Source organism: Lonchura striata, unplaced genomic scaffold, assembly GCF_046129695.1.
Source record: "Lonchura striata isolate bLonStr1 unplaced genomic scaffold, bLonStr1.mat Scaffold_91, whole genome shotgun sequence".
NCBI lineage: Eukaryota > Metazoa > Chordata > Aves > Passeriformes > Estrildidae > Lonchura > Lonchura striata.
In genome coordinates this window covers 183,746-199,568 of record NW_027461190.1, presented here as the reverse complement: position 1 = coordinate 199,568, position 15,823 = coordinate 183,746, and the positions used below count along the sequence as shown (strand labels likewise).

General features: G+C 55.1%; 2 protein-coding genes across 2 annotated transcripts in view; one reads left to right on the top strand and one right to left on the bottom strand.

The window, feature by feature from the left end:
* LOC144248803 (uncharacterized) overlaps nucleotides 1-15,823 on the top strand; it is a 538,816-nt gene that overhangs the window by 499,031 nt on the left and 23,962 nt on the right.
* On the bottom strand, nucleotides 8,798-9,730 carry LOC144248814 (olfactory receptor 14J1-like). Its single transcript, XM_077790800.1, has one exon. The coding sequence runs from the start codon at nucleotides 9,728-9,730 to the stop codon at nucleotides 8,798-8,800; it is 933 nt and encodes a 310-aa protein (XP_077646926.1).

Below are 15,823 nucleotides of genomic sequence, written 5' to 3'. Positions count from 1 at the left end.
CTAACTTATAACCTATAACTATGCAATTTAAAACAGGAATAACATTTAACAATATTTAACTTAACATATAACTTATATTAAACATATGAACTTAGCAAAAGAACAACTCTTAGCAGCGTTTAACTTAGCTTAGACCTCGTGATTTAGCCTTACCTACAGGCCTGACTGGCTCTGCTATCCAAGGCAGTCAGACCCCTCAGAGAGCAGCATTCCTGCCACATTTCCCCAGCACAGGCACTCCTGTGTACACACAGACACAGAGAGTCAGTGCAAGGCACCTGTGAGAAATTCCCCTGAGCAAAGGGAAATGCTCCCTGGGGATGCTTTGGCATCTCCCCAGCAGGGAAGGGTTGAGCCTGGAGGAGTGGGGGGATCAGCCCAGGCTCCCTCGTTGTTGGGGATCCCTGAGTGCAGCAAACGGGAGAGTTCCCGGCTCGGAGAGGCCCCACTCAGAGGGAGTTGCTGGCCCAGGAGAGCTCCAAGGCTCCTTTTGGAGCGCTGTTTGTAGGGCCCCAAGAGAGGGGCTGCAGTCCCACCCATGTTTCACCCTGGCCGCACTTGGCATCAGCAGCTTTCTTTGGCAGGCTGAGAACAGGGATGTTGTGCCACTGAGGGAACACAAACAGTTCCCAGGGCTGCTCCTAAAGCAGCCAGGAGCTGGCTGGGCAGCAGCAGTGCCTGGAGCAGAGCGTGTTTGTGCTGAGCTCCAGAGGAGCTGAGCCCAGGGGCTGCTGGCCAAGGCTGAGGCCAGCGAGCATTTCTCATCTGGCAGGGCGGCCTGAGAAGGGGAGGGGGGAATGCACCAGCACAGGAACCATGGAACCAAGGGACCATTGTGACACTGTGGGGCACCATGGAACCAAGAGGCCATTGCGGTGGTGTGTTTTTCTTTAATTTGATATTTGTTTACTATCTGTTTTCCCCCCCCATCCCTAATCTCCTCCTCTCCCCAGTGTCAGTCTTCCCTAGCTCTCCCCTAACCCCTTCATCTCCAAGTTGCCAATCCTCCCTTTCCCTGCCCCTTTCCCTGGAACCTTCCCTGTCATTCATCCTAGCCCCTTCCTCAGCTTCCAGACCATTCCCTGTCTATTTAGTGAGGCTCAACACTCTATTGATCCATTTGTACTATTCCACTCCCCTGTTTCCCCTGATAGGTTTGTGATATGTTAGTTCTGCCCTAAACTCCTCCCCTGCTATTCCCTTAGTGGTTACTGTTCCTACACCCGTCCTCCTGAGTTCTGTATAAAACCTCTGCTCCCGCCCCCGAGGGGGTCTTGGGGCTCACTGAATAAAACCATCCTGTTCACCCCCCAAGTCCCGTGCCGCCTTCGTCTGTCCCCGCGCGCCACGAACTGAACTTCAGAGCTTGCAGAGGGAAGCGGCCGCCCGTTCTCTTCCCTCACCGCCCAGCATGGCACCGCTCAGGGTGCCGCGGCGAGAGGAGCGCATGCCGCGCCACAACAAGGCCATTGTGACCCTGTGGGGCACCATGGAACCAAGGGGCCATTGTGACCCTGTGTGGCTCCATGGAATGTAGGGATCATTGTGACGCTGAGAGGCCCCATCAAACCAAGGGTCCATTGTGACACTGTGTGGCCTCATGGAACTGTGGAGACCATTATGACACTTTGAGGTTTCATGGGACTAAGGGACCATTGTGACACTGCGTGACCCCAGGGAGCCAAAAGTCCATTGTGACACTGGAAGGCCTCATGGAGTCACGGAGACACCATGAAGAGACTTCACAGCCTCATGGAAACACGGGGCCATTGTGACACTGTGAGGCACCATGGAACCAAGGAGACCATTGTGACACTGAGGCAACTCATGGGATCATGGAGAGGATTGGGACACTATGAGGCCCCATGGAATAAGCACAGCATTGTGAACTGTGAGGCCTCATGGCACCAGTGTGACCACTGTGACCCTGGGGGTCCCCACAGAACCAAGGGGACCATTGTGACACTGTGGGGCCTCGTGAAACCAAGAGGCCTTTGTGGCACTGCAGGGCTGCAGGGAACCAAAGGTCCATTGTGACACTGCAGGGCCTCGTGTCATCAGTGTTCCATTGTGACACTGTGGAGCCAAAGGAGACCATTGTGACACCACAAACCCCAGGGCCCAAAGATCCATTGTGACATTGTGGCCTCATGGAACAGAGGAGTCCCATGTCATTGTGGGGCCTGGGGAACCACGGAGACCACTGGGACACTGCGGGGCCCCAAGGAACCAAGGGAACATGGAACAGGTCTGGCTGGTTTGGCCTCCAGGGGCTGCCTGACAGCTTGGCACCTGGAGGGTCTCTTCCCATCTGCTATTGAAACACTGGGGCTCGGGGCTTTCCTTCCTATAGAAAAGAACTCTCCTTCTCCTCTAGGCACACATGGCCTGAATTGGGATTTCACCTCCATTTCCTTATATCCAGGGATTGTTCCCATGGACATATTGCCAGGACAAATGTGGCAGGCAGTCGTTTGGTAAGGGTCACTGCTTATCAGTCCCCAAAACACTGGGGAAGGCTCCATGCTTTCTTTCCTTTGGGAAAGAACTGTCCTGCTTCTCCAGGTGCCCATGGATGAAATTGGGATTGTCTCCAAAATTCCCTATATCCAAAGACTGCCCCCAGACAAAATCTGCCATTCCTGAAAAGTCTAGCTGGCCTTGGCCTAATGAGGCTCTCACTTGCCTTCCAAACACTGGGGCTCTGTGCTTTCCTTCCTATGGAGAAGAACTGTCCTTCTCAGCCAGGTGCCCATGGCCATATTGGGATTTCACCACCAATGTTGACTGTTGTGACAGACTGGGGGAGATTGTTGTCTGGAAACATTTCATGTGTGGGGGAGGAAGGGACAGGTCCAGCCCTGCCCTGCCCTGGAACCCCAGCACTGCCCAGGAACCCCAATCCCCCCAGAGCCTCTATCCCAGCCCAGCAGTGTCTGCCAGTCCCTGGCACAGCACAGGCAATGCTCCACAGGCACCTCTGGAGCCCCAGCCCAGCTCCTGAGTGACAAAATGACCCCAAGTTCCACCTGGGGGAAGGGCCCAGGAAGATCAAGGGGTATTGATGGCTGACCACAAGGCAAGCACACAGCTTGACCTTACCTCCTCTTGGAATTTCCAGCTGAACACCACTGTAATCAAAGAGCTGGTACCTTTGTGTGCTTCCCTGTATCTATTCTGTCTTTCTCTCTTTCTGTGTCTTCATCTTCTACTTCTCTCCTCTTGAACATTTTGATTAACTTAAAATAGAACAGGCCTAAATTTGGTGAAGCTGAATCAAGACCCTTTGTGGCTGACAATCCATCAGACTCTGTCCCTACCCCCACCCTGCCATTTCCCCCATTTAAGCCCTGGCACTCAGAGAAGCCTTGTGCAAATCTGAGCTCCCTCCAGCCCAGGCTGCACCTGCAGCTTTCAGCTCCTTGGCTCCAACTCCCACCTGCTTTCCTTGGAGAAGGAGCTGCCCCAGACACAGAGGGATGTCCATTTATTGCCAGCCAACAAAGCCAAGGGAAGGCACAGCTCCATCCAATGCAAAAGTCATTCCTGTGCTGGCTATTAAATCCACTGTGCACAAGCAGACAGTCTCAGAACAATGGAAAACGCCTTCTGTGCCCAGCACATCCCAAGGTCTCCCCAAACCCTCCCTGCCCCGATTCTGCCCAGATTTGCTCTTTGCACACATGAGTCACAGGCTGAAGTCAGGAGCTCCCTCCATGCCCAGAGGGAGGAAAAGAGGGAAAGTGGATGAAGAGCTCTCCTGTGCAGAGCCAAGGTCCAAGTGCAGCCCCTGCAGTGGGAACCACAACTCATCAGGTTTGTGTCCTTTGGGCTCAGGGATGGTGACACTCAGAGGCACAGAAAGGTTTCTTGCCAACAAACATATGTTGAATATTTGACAGTTTAATAACCATCACAGCTCTTCCCTCAGCTCTCTGTGATGTCCCAGCATCTGACATGTCCCCATCCCCAAGGGATTTCTGTACAGGAACAGTTTTAGACAGAGATATAAGAAAATGTAATTCTGTGATAGATATAAATCTAAGTAAGATGTTGACTAATGTGATATTTATTTGAACTTTGAAAAGAAACTTTCAAGCTCACAGCATGTAACCAATCAGTTGAGAGGCCCTCCAATGACCAGAGAGCACCTAGAGGAAGAAATCTGGGAGTAACAGGAAGTACATAGATCCAGCTGATCTAGTGAAGAGATGTCCTTAGACATGGCCATTTTAAAAGGAGAGTGGGAAACACCTGAAGGAAGAGGGAGATGATGTAATAAACAAAATATTGGTGACTCAAGTAGACAGGAAGTTCAGTATTTCTGTTCCTTCACCGATCAGCACGCTTCCAGGAAATTTCTGTTCCTGAAGGGAAAACTTTGGTCTTCCTTAAAATCAGTGATGTGACCCAGATAATAAAAATGTCCTTGTATAACACAAAATGTACAAATATTAAAACTGGTGCCCCTTTCCAGGCAGACATCAGCTGTGTGCCCATGAACAGACAGTGCCACTTGTGCCCTGAGGTGCCGAGCTGGGATTGGATCTCTCAGAGAGGAGCTGAGGGAGAGCAGAGCACCTTGCAAGCTGCAGGTCCCTGCCAGCCCCACAGTGCTCCTGTGCCATCAACATCTGCTCTGCTCCAGTCTGGAACAGGGCCCAGCACGGTGTCGGGACCATCAGAGAGCTGAGGTGTGAGCTGGAATTCCATGGCCTCCCCATGGCGCAGCAGCCCTGCATTTCCCTGCTCCAGCCTTGGTCTCCAGCACAGCCATGGAGGCTCTTTGGGCTCCTGAGTGTTCCTGCAGCCCCAAGGGCAGCTGAGCTCTGCCTTGGGCACAGGCAGCCCTGGCCAGCGCAGGCCATGCTCAGCAATTCCTTGTCTGTGCCCGGCCTTGCTGCCAGCCCCGGCAGCGGCTGCGTGGCCCCTCGGTGGCCCTGTGCTGGCCCAGCCATGGTGCCACAGCCCCTGTGCAGCCCAGCCCAGGACAGGAGCATTGCGGCTGGGAACGGCCCCTGTGCCGTGGGGCCCTGGGCAGCCTTGGGGCTCTGTGCCCCATGGCCTCCCTGCTGGGCAGCCTCTGCCAGCTCCTGCCAAGCCCGTGGCACCTGTGGGGCTGCACAGACAGCCCTGCCCGGGCTCTGCCGGCCTCGGGGCCAGCAGAGAGGCGGCCAGGGCTGGCCATGGCCGGGAACAGGCCCTGAGCCCCGCAGGAGGATGGAGCTGGGCCACAGCCAAACTCAGCCCAGGGCAGAGCTGGGCTCAGCAGCCAGGGCTGCCCAGGGCTGGCACAGACAGAGGCTGGCGCTGAAAAATGTCCTGGGCCCCTCCCTGCTCTGTCCATGCCCCAAGGGCACAGAGCAGCCTCCTCTCTCGGGCTCTTGCCTGTTTTCAATGCCTGCCCAGGCGCTGGCCCTGCCCCACAAGGCCTGGGCTGAGTCCTGCCCCTGCCCGCTCAGCCAGGCTGAGATGGACACTGATGGTTCCTGTGCCAGGCTCTCCCAGCCCAGCCCAGCTCCCTGCCAGCTCTGCCAGCTGCCCTGAGCTCTGGGCAGCACCAAGGGCCTCTCCCCAGCACAGCCCAGCCGGCTCTGGCCCCACAGCTCTGCTCAGCCCAGGCTGCTCTGGGCACTGCCCCACGGCCTCAGCCCCTGCCAAGGGCACAGCAGCAGCTGCAGCTCAGCCAGGACTCAGCCCCACCATGGGGGAAGGGGCTTGGCCAAGGCCAAAGGAGCTCCCTGGCTGCCCTGCTCCCCTCTGCCTGAGGTGCTGAGAGCTCTGCAGCCCCTCCTGCCATCCCATCTGCCCAGGCCAGCACAAGAGCCCCGGCCCTGGGGCCCTCCAGAGCTGCTCCTGCTCCAGGCCCAGGGCCCATCCCAGAGCTGGGGCAGCCACAGAGCTGTGCCCATTTCTGCTCATTGCTGCTCTGATGGGGATGCATCCTTAGCCACTTGGGGGTTACTGATGAATTTTCCTACTCCAAAGGCCTCTGCTTTTTTGAGCTCTTCTGTTCAGGAATTCCATGAAAAAGGCCCATAAATATATGTTATAAACACCTGAAGAAGAAAAACCTATGGGAAAATTCATGTCCTCAATTCATCTGTGGTGAATTAGACAGATTTCTGGAGTTTATTCAAAGTGAATATACTATATTGAAAACAATGCAGAAAGAATTGTTTTGTCCTGTTAAGTTTTCTTTTCCAATTTATCAATTGATATCTGCAATGTCCAATTGATATTTATCCCCAGCACCTTCTAATACAGTCTAAAAATATATGGAACCAAGGGGCCACTGCTGCTCCTCAGGGACTTGTAGAATTAAGGGAACATGTTTGACATCATGGTGGCCCTTGGGACCGAGAGGCCATTGTGGCACTGTGGGACCAAGGAGAGCATTGCTGCCCTTCCAGACCTCATGGAACCAAGGAACTGTGACACTGCAGGGCCCTGGGGGACCACGGTGACATTGTGACACTGCAGGGCCCAAAGATCCAAGGGACTTTGTGACACCAAGGGGTCCCATGGAACCAAAGGGACATTGTGACACTGGGAGACCTCAAGGAATCATGGAGACCATTGGGACACTCTGGGGCCTCATTAACCCTGGTGACACCAAGTTGGCTGGGAGTGCTGATGTGCTGGAGGGTCGAGTGCTCTGCACAGGGCCGTGGACAGGCTGGATCCAGGGCCCAAATCCAACAAGGTGAGGTTTAACAAGTCCCAGTGCCGGGTCCTGCACTTTGGCCACAACAACCCCTGCAGTGCTACAGGCTGGGGACAGAGTGTCTGGACAGCAGCCAGGCAGAAAGGGACCTGCAAAGACTGATGGACAGCAGGCTGGCCATGAGCCAGCTGTGTGCCCAGGTGCCAAGAACGGCAATGGCTCCTGGCCTGGATCAGGAATGGTGTGGCCAGCAGGAGCAGGGCAGTGATTCTTCCCCTGTGCTGGGCACTGGTTGGGAAGCACCTCGAGCGCTGTGTCCAGTTCTGGGCCGCCCAATTTAGGAAGAACATGGAGGGGCTCGAGCATGTCCAGAGAAAGGCAACAAGGCTGGTGAGGGATCTGGAGCACAAGTGCTGTGAGGAGTGGCTGAAGGAGCTGGGGTTGTTGATCCTGGAGAAGAGGAGGCTCAGGGAAGACAAGGTGGTGTCAGGGCACAGGTTGGACTCGATGATCTCCAAGGTCTTTTCCAGCCTTGCTGATTCTGGGATTCTCTGAAAACACCCTTGGAGCAGTTGCAGGAGAAGCCCTGGGCCTCCTCTTCAGAAGCTCCAGCAGCCCAGGTCCCTCAGCTTCTCCTCAGAGCCCCAAAGCCCATCCTGTCAGTCCTGCAGAGCCTCTGCAGCTCCTCCTCACTGCCCAGAACCGGGAGCCCCACAGCCAGACACAGCAGCCCAGATGTGCCCCCCTGGCTTTGGGTGCCTCTGGCAAGGGAACAGCACCAGGCACTGCAGGAGCCTGCAGACAATTCCTGCAGCACTTGTGGGATGATCCTGCTCCCCAAGAGATGTTCCCATGGTGCCAAGTCAGGAACTGCAATGGGGAGTGGGGACAGAGAGGAAAGGGAAAACAGGGATGGGCTGTGTGCAGGGGAGGGAACAGGGTTGGGAAAGAGGAAGAAATTTTTATCAGGAAGAGTAAAAAAAGCAAAGGGGAAACTAAGGAAATGCTCAGGGCAGTTTGGGGGTGGCTGCCAGGCAACCCTGGCTCTGAGCAGCAGCGTCTGCAGTGGGACAGGAAACTCTCAGCTGATGGGAACAAACTTTCTGGCTGTCTGCAGAGGCCAGGACAAAGCTGAGTGGTTTCCTTGGCATCCCCCAGCCCTTCCTGGCCCCAGGGGCTGATGGCATTTGTGCTCCCTCAGGTTCATGTCCCCACACCAACAGCATGGGGGTGCTCCTGCCTGCTGTGTGCAATGCAAACAGGGGCTGCTGAGCCAGTGCTGCCGTGTCTGTGCCTGCAAGGATGCGGCACCTCTGTGAGCTGGGGGAGAGGCCAGGGCTGCAGAGGGGGGATGCTGTTGGCAGCTCCATGAGGACGCTCTGGGACGCTGCCCTGGGCTGTGCAGCGCACTGGGGATGGATCAGCCCCTGCTCTGCTGCTCCTTCCCATCTCTCCCAGGGCCCTTGCAGAGCACCAGCCATGCTGTTTGCCCCCAGCCTGCCCACGGCCAGCCTGGGGCTGCTCACGGGGGTTTTCTGTGCTGAGCATTGGCCTGGCCGTGTTCCTGAGAGAGCCTGGGCAAGGAGCCTGGAGCCCCCAGGCCTGGCCTGAGGCGTCAGCGCTGCCCCAGCAGTGCCCATGGCCTGTCCCTGCTGCAGCCCCGGCACTGCCACCCCCAGGACTGTGCCCGGCCCCGAGAGCACTCAGGCCCTGCAGCAACACCAGGGCCACCAGGGCAGCAGGGCAGGGCCACGGGAGCAGCACTGGCAGCACCAAGTGCTGCTGCTCCTGGGCACAGCTGCTGTGCTAGCCCTGATCTGCCCCAGCTCTGCACACAGACATTGCTGCTGCAGCTCCAGAGAAGGCAACCAAAGGGCATCTCTGCAGAAAACTCTGCTGGGAGATCCTTTAGATACTTTAAAGCCACCAAGAGTACAGCCCATCATTGACAGAGTCTGTGGCCACAGGGAACATGGAGAGAAACAAAATGAGACATGGCACAGAAAAATTCATTTATTGTGGATAATATGAAAAAAAGTAAAACAAAGAATAAGAACCTGCAAAATGAAACCAAAAAGAAATATTAAAGACAACTTTTATTACAAATATTTGCAGAATTTGGCCTGGAGTTTAATGTTCCTGAAAGCATCCAGTCATCAGTTTCCACACTGCAGCCTTGAGCTCCTGGTTCCTCAGGCTGTAGATGAGGGGGTTCAGGGCTGGAGGCACCACGGAGTACAGGACTGACAGGGCCAGATCCAGGGATCGGGAGGAGATGGAGGGGGGCTTCAGATGAGCAAATATGGACGTGCTGACAAACAGGGAGACCACGGCCAGGTGAGGGAGGCAGGTGGAAAAGGCTTTGTGCCGTCCCTGCTCAGAAGGGATCCTCAGCACGGCCCTGAAGATCTGCACATAGGAGAAAACAATGAACACAAAACAACCAAGTCCTACACAGGCACTTAGAGCAAGAAGCGAAAGGGCCCTGACTTTGGAATGTATACATGAAAGCTTGAGGATCTGTGGGATTTCACAGAAGAACTGGCTCAGGGCATTGCCATGGCACAGGGGCAGGGAAAATGTATTGGCTGTGTGCAGCAGAGCAGTGAGAAAGGCACTGGCCCAGGCAGCTGCTGCCATGTGGGCACAAGCTCTGCTGCCCAGGAGGGTCCCGTAGTGCAGGGGTTTGCAGATGGACACGTAGCGGTCGTAGCACATGATGGTCAGGAGGTAGAACTCTGCTGAGATGAAGAACATGAAGAAAAAGAGCTGTGCAGCACATCCTGTGTATGAGATGTTCCTGGTGCCCCAGAGGGAATTGTGCATGGCTTTGGGGACAGTGGTGCAGATGGAGCCCAGGTCGCTGAGGGCCAGGTTGAGCAGGAAGAAGAACATGGGCGTGTGCAGGTGGTGGCCGCAGGCTACGGCGCTGATGATGAGGCCGTTGCCCAGGAGGGCAGCCAGGGAGATGCCCAGGAAGAGGCAGAAGTGCAGGAGCTGCAGCTGCCGCGTGTCTGCCAGTGCCAGCAGGAGGAAGTGGCTGATGGAGCTGCTGTTGGACATTTGCTGTGGCTGCACATGGGCACCTGTTCATGGAGAAAGGGACAGTGAAGAATTAGAGGCGATGCCTGTAACCAAAATCAAAGCCATTTCCCATACCCCCTCCCCTGGAACACACATAGACAGTATTTTGTGTTCTACAATTCTGGGGTTTTCTTCATGAACACCCTTATATCAGCCCTGGTGTTCCTGGAAATCAGAAATCCTCAGCATTTCTGGTGCACTCAGGGAGAAATTAATAAGTTCTGTGCGGCAAAGTGATGAGAGGAGAGTGAGGGGATATGCTCTGACATTCTGACCTCTTTAGAATTACTCTGGGCTTTAACCTTTCTCTGGGTTAGGATGATCAGCTTCCCACATTTTCCCTAAAAAACCCCCAGGTACAGCTGAGAGCAGATGGATCCACCACAGCCCAGCTCCACATTTGTAGCCAAGGACTCACATTGCTCATTTCACCAACCCAGAAGCATTTTCAGTCTTAGAACACCTCTGCCTTTCCCCATCAATCTTATAACTTAGAGATGCTCTAAGACATGTTTGCACCCTGGATTGAAGCTCCCAGCTTGGACTGAAATCCCAGGCACATTTCCAAGTGTCCTTCTGATGGCACTGGATGAAGGGAGGTGCAGCTCCTTCCCTGGCTGCACTGCCAGCACTGCCCAGAGCCGGGCACTGGGGACAGCTGTGTCACCCTGAGCCAGCTGTGCCCCTGCCAGAGCCCCCAGTGCCTGGCAGCTGCTCCCAGCCCTGTGCTCTGCAGAGGGAACTGGGCCCGGGGCTGCAGAGCTGCCCCACGGCTCTGCTGCAGCTCTGCCTGCACAGGAGGGGCTGCACGCCTTGGAGCCCCGGCCCTGAGGGCAGAGGCTTGGCTGGGGCACAGGAGGGAGGGGGCTTGTTCAGAGGGAGGGGCTGCACTGGAGGGGCTCCTCTGGACATCTCTAAACTCTCCCTGCCTCAGCATTTCTGGGTTTTCTTTTCTCTCCTTCCCTGATCTTCTCTCTGCTTCCTGGAGATTTTCCTCCTGCAGGTGTCTCCCTGTGCCTCATCTCTCCCTGCCAGCACTCCCAGACCCCAAATCTCTGTGCACTCTCCTTGGCCTGACAGAACCCTGCCTGTTTGCAGGGCACGGGCTGGGGGCAGGTTCTGTTTGCAGCTTGGAGAAAGGACAGCTCAGACTGAGCCTGGTGGCTCCAGCAAAGGTGATGCTGGTGCTGTCCATGGGCAGAGTGGCTGCAAGCACATTAGGGATCTCCTGTGAACCTACTGATCACTAAAAGTAACAGTTCAGATTTCTCAGGCACTTCTCAAAATACAGAATCAACTGCTGATATTTATTCCTCCCTCCCTGCCATTCTGCAATGGTAGGAAACTGAATACAAACTTTTTGGGAATTTCTTCATTTTTATCAATATCCTTGTCTTGGAAATATTCTGTGACTGATCAGAAACCCTCAGCATGTCAGAACACCATGAGCATTTCACCTACCCTACACCAGAACACTCAGAGTTGTACTCACAGGGTCTGTGGGCATTGGGATGTTCCAGCTTTAGGAGATCTCTCCAGGAGCTGCAGCTGCATTGTCCTGCAGCCAGAGGTTCCTGTGCCAAGGGCTGGCAGTGATTCTGCCCCAGGCACTTCTCAGCCCCTTCCCAGCCCTGACTGATTGAATCTCTCTGTGCCTCTGTGCTGTGCCCGGGCTGGCTGCAGGCAGTGCCCCAGCCCTGCTGGGCTGGGAGAAGAGCTGCTCAGCAAGAGAAATGTGCTTTTGAAGGTCTGCTTGGTTACCAGGATCACTCTCTGTGCCAGGAGCCCAGCCCAGCTCAGCTGCACAGACACAGCACAAGGACTTTAATGACCCTCTCAGGGACTGCTGTTGTTTTCATTAGTCTCATTCCCAGAGAGTGTGCTCAAAAAACTTCTCAAGAACTCAAAGTGTGATTGAAACACTGAAGTTTCTTGGACTTTTAATGGGTCCCACTGAGGGACACGACTGAGAAAGTGTCCCCAAGTAGAGCATAATGCTGGAGCAGAGATGACAGCAAGGGACAAGCAAGGGGAAGGTGTCTCTGGTGCTGAGCAAACCTGGATGTGTTTCAGGAATGCAAAGGGCCCAGGCCAGAGCCCCAGCCCCTGGCAAGGCAGATCCTGTCCCTCCCTCATTGCTCAGGGCTCTTCCCGGGATGGGCACTGGCATGTAGGGATGTGCAGTGCCAAGGGCAGGACCATGGGGCGGCCCCTGCCAGGCTGCTGAGCAGGGACAAGGAGGCACTGAGGCCCCAGGGCTGCAAGGGTCACTTGTCCCCTGGTGGCCTCAGGCCCAGGGCCAGCAGCCATGGCCAAAGGGCTGCACAGGTTGGCTCTGTCAGGGCCTTGCAGCTGCTGCACATCCCTGAGCCCTCTGCAGCCCAGGCTGTCCCACGGTGTCCCTGCCCTGCGCCTCTGTCCCTGCAGGCTGTCGTCACCCCCGGCTGCCCCACCTCGCTGGCCCTTCCTTTGCTGGCAGCTCTGCCTCCTGCTGCCCCTGCCTGGCCACACAAAGCCTTGGGCTGCTCCAGGCTCCTGCTGGGGACGTGTTGCACCACAGCCCTGCCCTGGGAGGGAAATTCCTTTCTCCTGGTGTCCAGTCTGGTCCTCCCCAGCTGTCCTTGGTGCCATTATTTCTTTCTCTCACTGTTTTATACAAGGAAGAAAATCTACATCCTCTCTGAAAACACCCTTCAATCCCTCCCAGGCTACTCCTGTTCTGTCCTCAATCACCATATCACTGAGACCAGAGCCTGCAGCCTCTACCTGCTGGTTGTGTGATGAGGCCTCCAAAACCCATCTTGGGAGTTTTTTGGGTCCTCTACGAAGTCTGTGAAAATGGAAAAACAGTCAAAGTTATTTTTTCCAAAATCTTGCATTCACAGAACAAGGATCAGTATCTTTAAACTGAATGAGGGTGGATTTACATTTGTTAGAAGGACAAAATATATTATAATTATGAGAGTGACACAAAATGGCCACTGTTTTTCCAGAGAGATGTATTCCCCATCCCAGGAATGCTCCAAAATCAGGGAGTGTGTGGAACCTGACCCAGTGAAATCCCCTCCCCTCCCCAAGGATGGAATTCCTGTTGTGTGGGTTCTCGGATGTGCTGGGTGTCCTCACAACTCTTCTGACCAGAATGTCTGCTGAGGGCAGCCAGGCTGCTGCAGGGCAGTGACCTCACAGCCATCACCATGGCAGCCCTGTCCCCTGGGCCTGGCTCTCCCCTTTCCTCTGCCTCTGCCTTGTCTCTGCTGGCATGAAGAGTTTTGTTGATAATATCTTGTCCCCAAGGTGCTGGGCCAATGGCTTCCCCGTCAGGCTCCTGGAGCAGAAGTGGCTTTTCAGAGCCCAGCCAGAAATGAGCCCTGAGGCAGCAGCTCTGCAGCGCTGGCCACCAGGCCAGGTGCCAAGGGAGGCTTCTGGCCATGCCCTGCAAGCAGCTGCTGCTGCCAAGGTGCCTTTGGTGCCTCGGGCTGTCCCTGGCACAGCTCCCAGCACGGCACTCTGCCCTTGTGCCTGAGGCCTTCCCTGTGCTGGGGCTGGCCTGGGGCTGTTCCTGCAGTGGGACCTGCCCTGCTCCTGGCACAGGAAAGGCAGTTCCTGCTGGAGCAGGAGGCTCTGCCTGCAATGGGCTCAAACCACTCCAGCAAGGCCCTGCTGACTTCAAAATTGCTTCCTAGAGCAGAATATCCTATAGGTGTTATAGATTCTGGACTGTGGAGTAAATAACTCTGGTTAAGAGCTTACTGTCTTATAATGATCAGATTGTATTTATATAAATATATCTGGTATTCCATCATTAATCCTGTGGGACAAATTGCATTGACAGATTGTTCAATTCTACCTGTCCAATCGTTTATACATAAACCTTTGACAAATTCTGGGGCCAGGATTGGATCCAGTCACTCCCAGTCTCCTCTCTTAAAAGGAATTTTTGAAGTCTGGGGGCCCTGCAGGGGTTTTAGAACCCATGGTGGCTGCTGGGTGTCTCCATCTCATGGCTCAGCAGGAGTTTCTCCAATAAAGAAATAAAGCTTTTGCCTGAAGCTCCCATTCTGCCCATGGCAGAAGTGTGTGTGACATCCCAGCTCTTTGGCAGCCTGAGGATGCCTGGGATGTCACCGTGGAGCCCCCGTGAGTGCCTGTGACAGATCGGTGCCTTTGCAGCCCAAGGTGCCCTGGGATGTCACCATGGAATGGCTGTGACTGCCTCTGACCACACGGCTCTTTGCCATCCCCAGAAACCCTTGGGAGGTCTCCATGGAGCCCCTGTCTCTGTGTGTGACATTCCAGCTCTTGAACAGACTGGAGACTCTTGGAAAGTCCCCATGGAACACCTCTGATGTACAGTGACAAATCTCATTCTAAGGAGGCAACCATCACCAGGAAACCCTGTTGCTATGGTCAGTTTCCATAGCAACCATCTCCAGCCCCTGTTGCTATGGTCAGTTTCCATGGCAACCATCCCCAGCCCCTGTTGCTATGGTCAGTTTCCATGGCAACCATCCCCAGCCCCTGTTGCTATGGTCAGGCCCTGGGCAGCTCCATGGAGACCCCATGCCAGGGGTGGTTGCCATGGACACCAGCTCAGGCCTGGAGCCTGTTGCCATGGCAACCATTGGCACTCCCATCCCCAGGGTCATGGATCCAGAACCACAGAATTGGCTGAGCTGGGAGGGACCCATCAGGATCCTCGAGTCCAACTGCTGGCCCTGCACAGGACACCCCAACACTGCCAGCCTGGGCCTGGCAGTGCTGTCTAAACGCTGCTGGAGCTCAGAGAGCCCTGGAGCTGTGACCCTTCCCTGGGGAGCCTGGGCAGTGCCCCAGCAGCCTCTGGGCAAAAACCCTTTCCTGAGATCCAACCTAAGCCTGCCCCGACTCAGCTGCAGCTGCTCCTTCCACTCCTGTCCCTGGGCACCAGAGTGAAGAGGTTCCCTCAGCCCCAGCCAGGGACCCGCTCCCAAGGCTGCTGCCATGGCCACCAGGGCTGGCACCAGCTGGGATGCTCGGTTTCCACAGGCCGGGGTTCAGGAATGGCATTTCTCAATTTCCTGCTCCCGCTCAAACCCTGCAGGCACTCATTGCCCTCCCACCTTCCATTGAAGGAAAAAAGGGAAAGATCTCAGGCTGGGATAAGAACAATTTACTGGGAACAGCAACAAGATAAGGAACAAACAGAAACAGAAAAAATATTAACAGAAGGGATAAGAAAAACTAGTTACAGGGAAAACTACATCACCATCAATTGTATCTTTTTGGCCACGTGTTTCCTTCTGCATGGAAAGGACACCCTTCTCCTCAGGTAAAGACAAAGAGAGAGAGTCCCTTTCCTGCCCCGGTAATGACCTGAGGTGGGAGTGAATGTAGTGACAGGGCCATGTCCAGACCCTCATTTTCTTCAATCCCATGTAAGGTCATTGACAGGGGCAGGAGAAGGTACAGGTGTCTTCCCAGCATGGATCACAGGGAACATGGATCACCAGGGCTCTTCCCAACAGGGTCCTTCAATGGTGGATGAAAATGGATCAGTGCACAAAGCTCTTCCTGCAGCTGGGGAATTTTCAGGCCTTCCCTTACCGTTGGCTCCGTTGGTGTTTGGTCAAGTGAGAGCTCTGGGTGAAGCTCTTCCCACACTGGGGACACATGTAGGACCTTTCCCTGGTGTGGATGCGCCAGTGCCTGACAAGGTGGCAGTTGTGCTTGAAGCCCTTGCCACAGTCGGGGCAGAGGAAGCGCCTCTCCTCAGTGTGAATCCGCTCATGCCGGAGGAGATGGGAGCTGGTCTGAAACCTCTTCCCACAAGTGGGGCACATGTAGGGCCTCTCCCCAGTGTGGATGCGCTGGTGTGTGACGAGGGTGGAGTTGTGTTTGAAGCCCTTCCTGCAGTCAGGGCAGCGGTAGGGCCTCTCATCCTTGTGAATCCGCTGATGTACAAGGAGATTGCAGCTATTGTGAAACCTCTTCTGACACTCGGGACACTCGTAGGGACTCTCCCCAGTGTGGATGCGTTGGTGAATGATGAGGTCAGAGCTCTGTCTGAAGCCCTTCCCACACTCCCCACAC

Coding starts and splice junctions, on each gene's coding strand:
- LOC144248814 (XM_077790800.1), bottom strand. CDS start 9,730: ATGTCCAACAGCAGCTCCATCAGCCACTTCCTCCTGCTGGCACTGGCA.